Below are 11,684 nucleotides of genomic sequence, written 5' to 3'. Positions count from 1 at the left end.
CTCTGAAAAGATACAAGGGAGAAAGCAGGCTTCAATCCTGTTTTAATATCTTGTGCAGATATCTAAAAATCAGAAAATCTTTCTGTTAGCGTTAACATTGAAGTCTAATTATCGAACGCGAGTTTGACAGAAAATAAGCAAGAGAAAGAATTAAACTGCTCTAAATACCGCATGCCATGCTCACTGATGAGGAAGTCGAACGGGCACAAAAGAAACACCTTTGACATCCACTGCAGGTCACTTCACACACACAGAATGCTGTAGACCAACAAGAGCAAGATGAGGCAGCACTGAGCTTTTGAAGAAACACAAGGCAACATTGTTCTCAATGAAGCACTTCTACACGCAATGGGTGTACAGTATATCAAAGGAGATACAGACAAGAAAGAGGACCTCACGTTTGGTGTGGAAAACAAAGTTTTTCTTACATCCTGTTCAAATCCAACTGATATGCAAATTGCTTCAACTTGTCCCTCACTACCGTGAATTCAAGACAATAATATGGCGTGAGGCTCCCTGCAACTTCTATAGAAATTCTCATTTTACAAAAAAATAGACATGGCTTTGCTGGCCGACTTTTCCCTTTATAAAAACTCACAACTCTATTTACATGGACGCCGGTGATCTGTCATAAAATAGATGCACGACGCGGTTTCCCTGCCACCGATTCTACTGTGGGATACGCTTCCCCCAAAAAAGCACGTTTCGGCTTTGTGCTGTCAAATTGAAGGTGTGTGACTGTTACAGGCAAGATGGCCGTTTGTCAGTCAAGTGTGAGTCACTGGCCTGTTCAAAAGGAGCGCCGATGAACTCTCTCTCACACAGACGACTGGTCCCACACCTGCAAGACAAATGACAGGCAACATTAAAGATGAGAAATCACGGTAAGAGGAGCAATGTACATGTGACCCTGGCTTGGTTTTCCATGATGATGATCCAGTTATATTCAGCAGGATGGACTCTTAATTTTCCAAAAGGAGAAGACCAATTTTAATTGTAATCCATGAATTTATGTAAGATATTCAATTGGCATTGCTATTTGTGTTACTCGTAAAATGAGTGATACTGGGTGACATTTTACTCCAAAAACAAAACCTAAATGCACTATTATGTAACCTCTACAAATAAATTTCATTTTGCCTTCTCTAATGCACATATTCAGCTGTATTTTTTTGTAATACTTTCTGTTTTGGCTGATAAGATGAGAGATTTCATATTAAGTCCTGAAATTTTTATTGGGTTTGGGAGTGACATGGATGAAAATGGAAAAAGGTCTCAGCTGATGTCAATGAATGTTTTCAATTGAGAGGCCACTTATATGCTTTACTGAGCATGTGTTTTAAGAGCAACTTTTTTTTTTATCATAGCTTCTGTTGTTTATATTTCATTTTGGCATTTGTTTTGTCAATACGTTTTTATTCCTTTTTAGAGTGGGTTTGTTTGTTTTGTTAGTTTTCTTCCCCAAAGGTGCGTCATGTAGTTATTGTGTATTAGTATTATGTAGTATTAGTTAGTTGAATAATGGAATATTCTCTATTGGCAGTTTTAGGAATGTAAATTATAGTTTCAATTATCATTCATTAAAAAAAACTCTTGTTTTTATTTCATGAACAAAAATGTTTTCAATTTAAATTTCATTTTTCATTAGTTGTCATTCACCTTGTGTGAAATTCTCTGCGATGCTGAAAATACTATTTCAATTGGAATGAAAATCAATTGCTCTTTCATGTGCTGGTTTAAATGACACTTATCATGCAAGAAGAACATGTATGTTGGTCAGACAATATCAACGCTACCTTGTTAACAGGAGCCAGCTGTGTGCGCACAGAACCGGCAACGAGTCGGTTGTTGTCCCCGAATCGTCCGGGAGATCTCTCCCTGCGGCTGTCCAGCACCCTGCCGGGTGACTTCTCCCTGTCCAAGGGGCGCGCCGGAGACTTGTCTCGCCGGAACTCTGTGCGTCCTTCCCGATAGCGGTGAGGGGTGCTCGGCTCTCGATGCAAACCGTCATGGCTGCCGGGTCCCGAGGTCAAGCGCTTGGTGATGTGCTCCGAATAGGTGGGAGGGCCTCGCTTGCTGGGACTCCTGGAAAAGCAAAGCCAAGGCCAAGCAGGAGTCATCTTGTTGAATACAAAAGTCATTTAGTGGAGGGGGTTTATAATACGGTTGCTTAGTGACTGCAAACAAAATAGCCAATGAAAGCGTGGGCCCAGATTTCTTTAGATTCACTTTTCTGCAATGCAGACCTGTGAATCTTCTCAGTCATGCAGGTCACTGAATTAATGGCAACTGGACTGTAGCAATTGATATCAGGTGATTCGTAATCTGCACAAAATTCAAAGCTACACTGAATGTTTCATGACTGTATAGTCCATCATATGATCAGCAGATGACAGCAGAGGTCTGTCAAAACCAAACGTGCGCCTACTTTCAACTTAAGCTTCTCCCTACGCTATTTGAAGGCTCAAACTTGAAAGGGGATATATTACGTAATTTGCTCATATACACATGGTTGAATCTCTGACGAGCCTGCCCACCTTTCAAGTGTAAAATTGAAGAGCAAGTCGCTCTAGCACAGAGCTTACACCCGATTATTGCGTCGCTACAAGACATGCTAATTTATATAACACAGCAGGATTCAGAGCCACTTGTCGAGCAATATCCAGACTCCAATTATGTTTAAATAAGTCACTAGTGGCTTTGCGCAAGAGTATTGCGACATTAAGAGCTGCTTGGCTTCTGAGAAGCAACACATACACGATTGCTACGTATGTGAAGTGGGTGGCGTGGGAGCGTATTCATGTTTGGCGATGTCTCCTGCACCACCTGCAGCAATTGGCAATTCAAGTCAGCTTCGTGGTGCCGACTCCATGTGGGAAATTCCAATCTATGCTGTCTTCAGAGAGGGGAGTGAGTTCACGTGTGCGTTAGAGTCAGTTTTCTTAATTCAGGGCTCCACGTGCAGCCACTCCAACCTGCTCCTAGTTGTCATGGTAACGGAATCCATACGGCCATTGGCACAGAAGTACAAGGTGGATGGGGGTGGAGGGCCGGCTCACTTGCATAAGACAGGCCGTCCTGCTTCAACTGTTTAAGTTCAGCTAGACAAAAAAATAGTTTGTAAAATATGGGATCATTCTTGGGATGTTTTGGCAAAGCTGTGTCTCACACACACATGTGAGTACATGGTGACTTGCCAGGGCAAAATGTCACTAGACAAGTGAGGAGGGGCTGACCCTCTGCTGGAGCCGGTCCTCTGCAGCTCTCCCGATTCTCGGATCAGGCTGCCTTTACAGCAGATGACCCGCAGCTTGTTCTGGTAAGATGAAGCCAGATAAATGGCCCCGGAGGAGATGGCTGGTCCCAGATAGCGAGGGCTGGGGATATCCAGGTGGGCCAGCACCGAAGGACTGAAAACGCAACAGTGTGAGAAATGAAGGTCCGACATGAACTTTCAAGTCAACACCGGTGAGGCTCACCCCAAAGCAGCGTGACCCTGAACCTCGATCACGTCCAGTGAGTTGAAGTAGGTGACAAAAAGGTAGGGCTCTCTGTACGCTGCGCCACAAAACACACACAATTGGAGGCATTGCGAAAGAGAATAATAATAATGCTTCAGAAAGCATATTCACCAAAGGACAAAGGCAGGCGACTCCACTTGATGTCCTCGGTGCGGCTTCTTCGTCCATACGTGTCCACAAACACACCAAACTCTGCAAGACGAAGACAGGCCAGAATGCCAACTCGAAAGTTTAGTGGAGGGTCACGTCCAATCCCAGCTACCATCATGATGACATTGGCAGTGGTTGAAGTGTGCCGTGACCACTTATTAAATTTTCCTTACTTTGTGGAGTATTTCTAGTTGTTCCTTTTATTTAGTTTGTGCAAGGTGTCAGTTATTAATTGGTAGGGCTCACTGTCCCACAAAAAAGAAAACCAGATTTAATGTATGTTTGTGTTCCCATTGGAGCTCAAGGCTTTCTCTACCTACCGTGAAAACACAGCAGGTACTCCTCCTTCTGCATGCTGCTGGCCACCTGCATGATGGCAATGGGGAAGCTGTGGGATGAGGCGGCAAACACGGCGGAGGCCAACGACATGTCGTTCTTGTCCAGGAACTCTGCGCCAGACCAAACACAGGACATGGCCTACAAAAGATGTCTACTTCTCTCAATATTACATATTGTTTTCAAGATTCATGAATATTGAATCATTCAAATAGAATTGAGCTTAGTCTTGTGATTTAATTCATAGACCGCACTGTAAGTGATACACCAAAACAAACGTAATAAAAGGCCTACATAGTATTTCAGATCATTAAACAAGGGCAGCAAGGCGGTCGCCATTCAAATCTCGTTTAAGGCGCTTCTTGTGTGGTGTAGCTTGGACATGTTGGTTTCCTTGGCGACGGCAGAGTGGTCAAAAGACAGGCCTGTTTTAACTCGTATTTTGACAATAAAGGCCATTAGCCAATAAACGTTGTTTTCTCCGTCATCTACTGTGCTCCCAAAGGAAAAGGACTGGTAGCCCAACTGCTTGAGCAGGAAGCCCACATTTCAAGAAAGAGAATGCAATTTAAGTGGTTTTGTTTTTCTTGAATTCTTTGTTCAATTGCCTCAATCATCTATAACAGCATAATGTCATAAAAAAAAATACATCTTGGCATTTAACTATAGATGTATAGTATTTACATGAAGCTGTGGTTGATATCATACGTTTATGTTGGGAAAATGAACCATTAAAACCTCATGATGAATATGAAATCAGAGCTGTTGGAAACCGTTTTCCCTGTTGTAAAATGCACCATATAAATAAAGTTGCATTGTATTGGAATGGATTTGATTAAAAAAAAAAAAAAAATCATCAGTGATGGGGCATTGTACTTTTCTAAGAATGTTGTAAAAATGACCATTTGAAAATCTTCATTCAGAGATTTAAGATCCATGAGATTATTGTGAGAAATAACATGATCAGGGTTTCCAAATAAATGCATATACTTAATTGTAATACACCTAGGGACAATTTGGAGTCTTCAATCGGCCTACCAAGCATGTTTTTGGAATGTGGGAGGAAACCGGAGTGCCCGGAGAAAACCCACGCAGGCCCGGGGAGAACATGCAAACTCCACACAGGGAGGGCCAGAGGTGGAATCGAACCCGCACCCTCCTAACTGTGAGGCGGACGTGCTACCCAGTGCACCACCGAGCCGCCTTTAATAGTAATACACTAAGGTAAATTAAGGAAATTTATTTTAGAAGTTCATATCCAACTGGCAGCCTTTTGCATTATTTAGTAGCGAACCAGTAACTCTGTTTCAAAAAGTGAGCCCAGTTTGGAGTGTTTTGAAATGAGGTTAATCAATTACAATTGAAATGCAAGCAACCTAAGAAAGAATTCCTGATGAGCACACCTTCAAGTACAAACTGCTTCATCTCAATCTCGTAGAACTTGTTGGTGCCAAGAATGATGCTGTAGCTTGTTAGGTGAATGCAGCTGCAAGGCTCCAGAGTTTCAATTTCCTGTGGATTGAAGATATTTTGGGGGGAGGTTAAATGACATCATTTTACTGTTGCATAATGAGAACAATATTAGAGATCTCCAGAATATAGTACTACTAGTCAGTTCTCTGTGAAATCATAGAGTGAGTGCTGAGGCAGGTTAGGTAACTTCAGCCAGCAGATCTGAGTGGGGGAGGGAAGGCTGCGCTGCTGTGGGAATGGTCAGAGTCGACCGACTTCATGGCAGATCAAATTGGCTATTTTTGTTCCTTTTAAATGTGCCATGCTAGATGTGCACTTGGATCTCAACATGCTTTGTGAAGTAAGTGCTTGGAGGACTGAAGGGTCACACATCACCTTGCGAATGCAGTATTTGCTGAGATTATCATTATAACGTAGGATGGTGATCTTGTTTGGCATTGCAGCACAAATGCAGGAGCCATTGTCTATCTGTGAAGACAACACAAACACAAGCATGTCTTCAACTTGTCCAATCACTTTTCTCCAACTTATCCAAAAGAAGACTTACTTTGCCGGCAGCAAACAGATGGCATCCTTTCACCGTCTCAAAAATGTATGGAGTCAATTCGGACTGGCTGGGCAGGTGACATTGGGTCAAAGACTGCTTCACTCGCTTGATCTCCACCAAGCACAAGGCTCTCTCGTCCCCTGCAGCACACGTCACGGTGTCACGCGGCATCTGATGCTAAACGCATCTGCTTCTCACTAGTCCATACAGGTGTTAGCAGAGGAGCAGTTCTCACCAACAATCATCAGCAGTTTCTCCATCTCCTTGATGATGTGGATCTGAAATACGGATCCAAGGCCTGGAATGTGAGTCAAGGAGTTCTTGATGACATTGAGGGCATACAGACCTTCCTCAGAGCCCACCAGGACTACCTGCAAGCGCAATCAAGAGCATGCCATCACCATGCGGGGTTTTAATACACAACATGTGACCATATAATGGAAATGAGAGACAATTATTGGACCTGATCAGTAAGTGGAAGTGTGCAGTTGATATCAAGCCTGTCGTCTCCTTCCAGCTTCAGGAGAGAGTTTCCTAGGAGCTTCTAAAATCAAGAAGACATTCACAGTCAACAAGGTCACTCGTCTAATATGAGGTCAGGGAGGCGCAAAGGAAAGACGGCCATGCCTGCAGTTTCTCTTCCATAGATTTTAAAGTTCGCACTGTACATATGTCGGCTGGGTACAAGATTTGAGAGTTCCTGCTTTCGAAACTGCTTTGAAAAAAGAGAAAAACGCTCAGTTTTTCATTTTCTCCTCTCATCGTTCAGGGTCAAGAATATCGCGGGAGCTACATTTGATAGTCAACCAGCATTGAAAAAAAATCACATCAATCAAAGAGAGAGGAACACAATGAGGTTGTCATTGTTGACAGTGTTGATAGCAGTAGAACTCTTTTTAGCCTATTTCTTTGGCGTTGTGGCAAGTTGTCATTGATGCTTATGGAAATATAACAAAAAGCAACAAAAGTAGTTAACAAGGAAAAAACAACACAAGGATCGGAACTACATTTACTGAACAACATCTATTCTTCTTAGTTTTAATATAATGCATTGTTGCCTCCAATTAAAATGTGATCCAACTGTGTATAGGCTACATCCCACTCACACACACGCACGCACGCACGCACACACGCACACACACACACACATATCACTGTGACAAAATGTGATCAAAAACATGCAACGGGAGAGTGTAGGGAGTGAAATTCTGGTAACTTCTCAACTCAAGGGCACCTTTTTATTTAGATGAAATCAAAATTTTTGCCATTGGTTTTCACAAGAAATGATAGTGCTGCAGTAAGCGTGAGGGGGGTGGAAGTGGGGGGGTGAGCAGGCTGGTAAATCATTGTGAGCTCAGAAAGGAAAGGGAAGGAAGTGGAAAGTCAGGAAGTCTTATGTCTGTACATTTTTACCTGGACCAAAGGTGATAGAAGCATTTGTCTTTTGGACACAGCAGCCTATGTTTGCAAAGATACTCAATGAAATGGGCAAAATCCAGCAAATCAACAAAATATGCCCATATGGCGAACATATATGTAATGAGAATGATGGAAACAGAACAAACCAGGTTGTAAAAGACCAAGAAAGAAACAATGAGGGAGAGACGTAAGCACAGAAGATGACAATTACTAATATAGAAAAGTGAAACAGGAGATTATCAAAAAAGACAAAAAGGAGTGTCAATTTACTTTGGTGAATGAGCCCCACAGTACCAATCACGTCCAGAAAAAAGACCAGATGGGTACAAGTCAGCAGAATGCAGAGATACTCACTGCATCCGCCTCAGCCTTCTCCCGAGAGACTCGCGCCCCAGCAACGACAGATTCCATGACTGCCACCCAGCGCTGCTTGTCTGGGAAACTGGGAGCCATGAAGTAAATGGACTGTCCAGGCCAGCAAGGGGCGTGGCAACGCGACTCCAGCTTCAGGACGTATGGAACATCTGATATAGAAGGATGACAATCACAATGGTTTTAATAACTATGAAATAGTAACTACAAATAACATTTAGGAAATATTAAGAAAACAAAATTACAACAGTGGTTCTAAAATGTTTGAGCTTGAAAAATTTGTTGAATATAGCCATTGAAAAAATATTAACATAAAATATTTTTGCAACATTCACTGGATTAAAGTGCTTGGGAACTGTTGGCGCGTCCATCAGTAATTTTCACCAGTCCGTTTATAGTCTGGCATTTTTTTAAAAATGTTTTCATCATTCAGCAAAATGGACATCCGTCAGTGACAGCCATTTCCTTTCGTCTGGCGGAATGTCCACCTCTGCCCGCTAGTGGAAATGATAATTGCAACGTGACAACTTACCCATGTGACAAGCTCTGGTCTCCCTTAAATATTGTTGCTGTTACTCATGAAAATAGTTAAATTATACCTGATTTGGTTGTGTTGGGTAGCTCAGTGGCCCCTACTGCTCCATGAACTTCAACCTCTCCATCAGACATGCACAAGTCAAACTCCTCCAATGGCTTGATTGAATCTGAGTCAAAACACAAGTTACCAGACTCAAGCTCAATGAACAAAAGACATACACTCTCAAAAGTAAGCGAACACTCAAGCAACCTTCTCTGGGTTCCATCTCGTAGATGGACACTTTAGTTCCATCAAGGACCACGTATTTCCGCTCCCAGCCTTGGCCTCGCTTTCCGTTTCTGCAAAGCCAGTAGCACAAAGTGAGAGTGAGTGAGTGAGTGAGTGAGTGAGTGAGTGAGTGAGTGAATGAGTGAGTGAGTGAGTGAGTGAGTGAGTGAGTGAGTGAGTGAGTGAGTGAGTGAGTGAGTGAGTGAGTGAGTGAGTGAGTGAGTGAGTGAGTGAGTCAGTGAGTCAGTGAGTCAGTGAGTCAGTGAGTCAGTGAGTCAGTGAGTCAGTGAGTGAGTCAGTGAGTGACACTACAGCTAACCTGGGCTGCTTCATCCATCCCTCTAGGTGCATGTGTCCACTGGCGTCTTTGAGCTGCTGGCCTTTCTCCCGACAAAAGCCCTCGGACAGATGCAGAGAGCAGTCGCTCGACATGCCGCACGTTGCTGGGAGGCACGGGGAGCATTTTGGATGGCAAAGAGCGTGACATTCTGAAAGAGGGAAAATATCACAAAAATAGCAATGGCCTATAAAGTTGTGGCTCCTCAACATAGACCAGCATTGTGTAATAGTGATATAAACTTGCCACATTGTCTTTTATAATCTTGTTTTGGGGTCAGTATCTATTAAAGACACTCAGGAATAATTATAAGGTTCATTATATACTATGTCATAAAATAAATGCCATGATGGCTTAAGATGGCATATTTTTTCCCCCCCTGTGGTCAGAGAAAGGAAATTAACTAGCGAACATCTTAATAACTGCACGTTCAATTGACCATTTATGAATAATAAGTTAGCAGTTTACACTATATGGACAAAGGTATGACACCAGTTACAGATACTATTTTAAAATTATTATTTTCTAGTTTGATTTCAAATCAGAAGACTTGAGCACTGTACTGCACATAATGATGGATTTTAGACTATATTTCTTTTTTCCATCTGAGAAGATAAACAAACGAGTGAACAATGCTGAATGCTAAAATTCTGAATATGCTGTATTGGCTCTGTCTCTGTCTAATGGGTAGACCCATTGATTTGTTTTGTACTGATTGAGTGTTTGTATAGATGCAAATAGACAAGAGAGTGATCCTGACAAACAAATACTGCTCATGTGATGGAAGTGGCACTCACCCAGACAGGTGGCGGCTTGTCGACCAAAGTGAACCGTATCCAGGCAAACGGTACACTTGGCGGCACGCATGTTGAGTCCCACTGTGAAGCGGTGAGCGGTGTGGTGGTGCACCCTCTCCCTCTCTCTTTCCCTCTGACTATCTTTCATTCGCCGGCTATATTCTGAATACAATAAGGGCAGGGTCACAGTTTGCTCCGTTATTGTTTCTTGTTCTGTGAAACCCTCGATGTATCATGCCGTACCGTCTATGAAGTCATTTCAACAAAAAAGTGGTTGCAAAGGATGTTGAGGACATGAGTGGCATAAAACTGCAACTTAGGTCATCCCTGTGATTGTGGCTATTGGCTGATGAATTTTAAAGGCATTATGCAGTCAATGTTATGATTTTAAAGACGCCACAAAGTTTGCATACCTTGGTGAGCATATGACAAGAATTTGTCACGATGATACAACGAAAAAAAAAAACAGTTTCACCGCAGCTTTAATTTTTAATTTTGCTTTACCCGAAAGACTTTGCTCTCCATTTCTGAAGCTTGTGTCTGTGTCCATTGGCAATAGTAAGCTATTAAGCCAGTCGCATCTGAAATGATGCAACTTTGGCTTAATGATGCCCAATGTTGTGACTGAATAATACCTTTAGATTGGGATTCATTACGTGACACAAAGTGTGGTTGGAGTGTTTATCAACCTGGTAAGTAAGTGTACGATGTGAAGCGCAAATGGGATTGTGGTGGGTTGATAAACACTGTGGAGTTCCGCAAATGAGGCTGGCTAAGCTTCAGCAACTAAGATAATCATGCTTCAGATTTCCAAAGTTGTGCACTGCAAAACCAAAGATGTTCTTTTGACTTGCTGAGATGTGGTCACTTTGTAGACATGCACAAGTTTGAAAAAAAAAAACGGCCTTCTGAGGAATGGGTGAGGCAAAAGGAGACGAGGGATAAAAGACTGCGGGAACTGTGAGTTTGGGAAACTTACTTTCAAAAGTGACCCTCCTTCTTTCTGAAAGGTGTGTGTGAAAGAGAAAGGATGGTAAGAGAGCATCCTTTTGTGTGTAGGAAAGGGCCGGTATATTTTCAATATAGCGTTGTAATCCATTAGTGGCTTCTTGAACAAAGATATCGTCACCTCCTCACTCACCCTCAGGTGTTGCAACCTCCTTCCTGCGCCCCGAGTTGGACGGTACCAGGCTGGCTGGGACTTGTTGGTGATCGGGAGACTTCACCATGGCAGACATCATCATCTGTTGTCGTGCTGCGGCTGGGTTTGTGGAACCGCTGTGATCTTTGTATTGGAGTGCTGAGATGGAAATCACATTGCTTTTATCATCATGGAGCAGAAAACTACAGTGTTTGCTTTTTTTTTTTTCATGCTGACTTGCCTCTTTGCTCTTATCATGAAAATAAGAGTTTCATTCTCAGTCGCTACGGCAACAGTACGGCGCAGAAAGAAATGACCTAATTGACTTTTTGTGCTTTTCCAAAACAAGAGCCGATGAACTGTTCTTACCTTCTTCTCTTAGAGATCGCAGTTCTGCTCTCATTTTCTGAAGCGCATCTTCAAGCTCAGAGCAGCGAGTTCGCTCTTTGTCCAGCGCTAACTTCATGTCACTGTACTGCAGGGGAACTGGCTGGATGGAGGACACTGGGGAGACCTGGCCTTGACTTTGTCCCTGGGCCTGGGTCTGCGCCTGGGCCTGAGCAGCCATGGCAGCCAAAATATCTTCACGCCGACGCCCAAAGAGTCCCTGGAAGGATAAACACAGCGAAAGGACGTGTAGAATGAGACCAGAGAGCAGAGGCAACAATTGTATCCAAGACTTTGATTAAAAGTTATTATGAACGTACAGAGAGGTTAGTGGGAGTTTTAATGGCAATTTATGCAATGGGTGACTCATTTTTCATTGCCCCCAGATTTCACCTTTAT

General features: G+C 42.9%; 1 protein-coding gene across 8 annotated transcripts in view; it reads right to left on the bottom strand.

Annotated features, from left to right (window-relative positions):
* Positions 1-25: 25 nt before the first annotated feature.
* The window catches only part of LOC125993685 (citron Rho-interacting kinase), a 32,787-nt gene continuing 21,128 nt past the window's right edge, over positions 26-11,684 (bottom strand). For 3 of the 8 annotated variants that reach the window (XM_049762480.1, XM_068650156.1, XM_049762481.1), the window contains exons 22-41: positions 11,268-11,505; positions 10,899-11,057; positions 10,737-10,760; positions 9,758-9,919; positions 8,943-9,111; positions 8,606-8,694; positions 8,418-8,522; positions 7,801-7,970; positions 7,441-7,485; positions 6,491-6,571; positions 6,263-6,398; positions 6,028-6,167; positions 5,856-5,948; positions 5,411-5,519; positions 3,992-4,120; positions 3,633-3,713; positions 3,480-3,558; positions 3,237-3,410; positions 1,797-2,085; positions 26-841 (exon numbers count right to left, since the gene is read on the bottom strand). In XM_049762480.1, the coding sequence (XP_049618437.1) occupies positions 818-841; positions 1,797-2,085; positions 3,237-3,410; positions 3,480-3,558; positions 3,633-3,713; positions 3,992-4,120; positions 5,411-5,519; positions 5,856-5,948; positions 6,028-6,167; positions 6,263-6,398; positions 6,491-6,571; positions 7,441-7,485; positions 7,801-7,970; positions 8,418-8,522; positions 8,606-8,694; positions 8,943-9,111; positions 9,758-9,919; positions 10,737-10,760; positions 10,899-11,057; positions 11,268-11,505 (2,496 nt within the window). In that variant the 3' untranslated portion in view covers positions 26-817. The remainder of the gene's footprint in view (positions 842-1,796; positions 2,086-3,236; positions 3,411-3,479; positions 3,559-3,632; positions 3,714-3,991; positions 4,121-5,410; positions 5,520-5,855; positions 5,949-6,027; positions 6,168-6,262; positions 6,399-6,490; positions 6,572-7,440; positions 7,486-7,800; positions 7,971-8,417; positions 8,523-8,605; positions 8,695-8,942; positions 9,112-9,757; positions 9,920-10,736; positions 10,761-10,898; positions 11,058-11,267; positions 11,506-11,684) is intronic. The other 5 variants (XM_068650158.1, XM_068650160.1, XM_068650159.1 and 2 more) reach the window with 3 other exon arrangements.

Source organism: Syngnathus scovelli, chromosome 3 (genome assembly GCF_024217435.2).
Source record: "Syngnathus scovelli strain Florida chromosome 3, RoL_Ssco_1.2, whole genome shotgun sequence".
In the NCBI taxonomy this organism is placed as follows: domain Eukaryota; kingdom Metazoa; phylum Chordata; class Actinopteri; order Syngnathiformes; family Syngnathidae; genus Syngnathus; species Syngnathus scovelli.
Note: the sequence above shows the minus strand (reverse complement) of the source record. Positions and strands in the feature narration are given on the sequence as shown.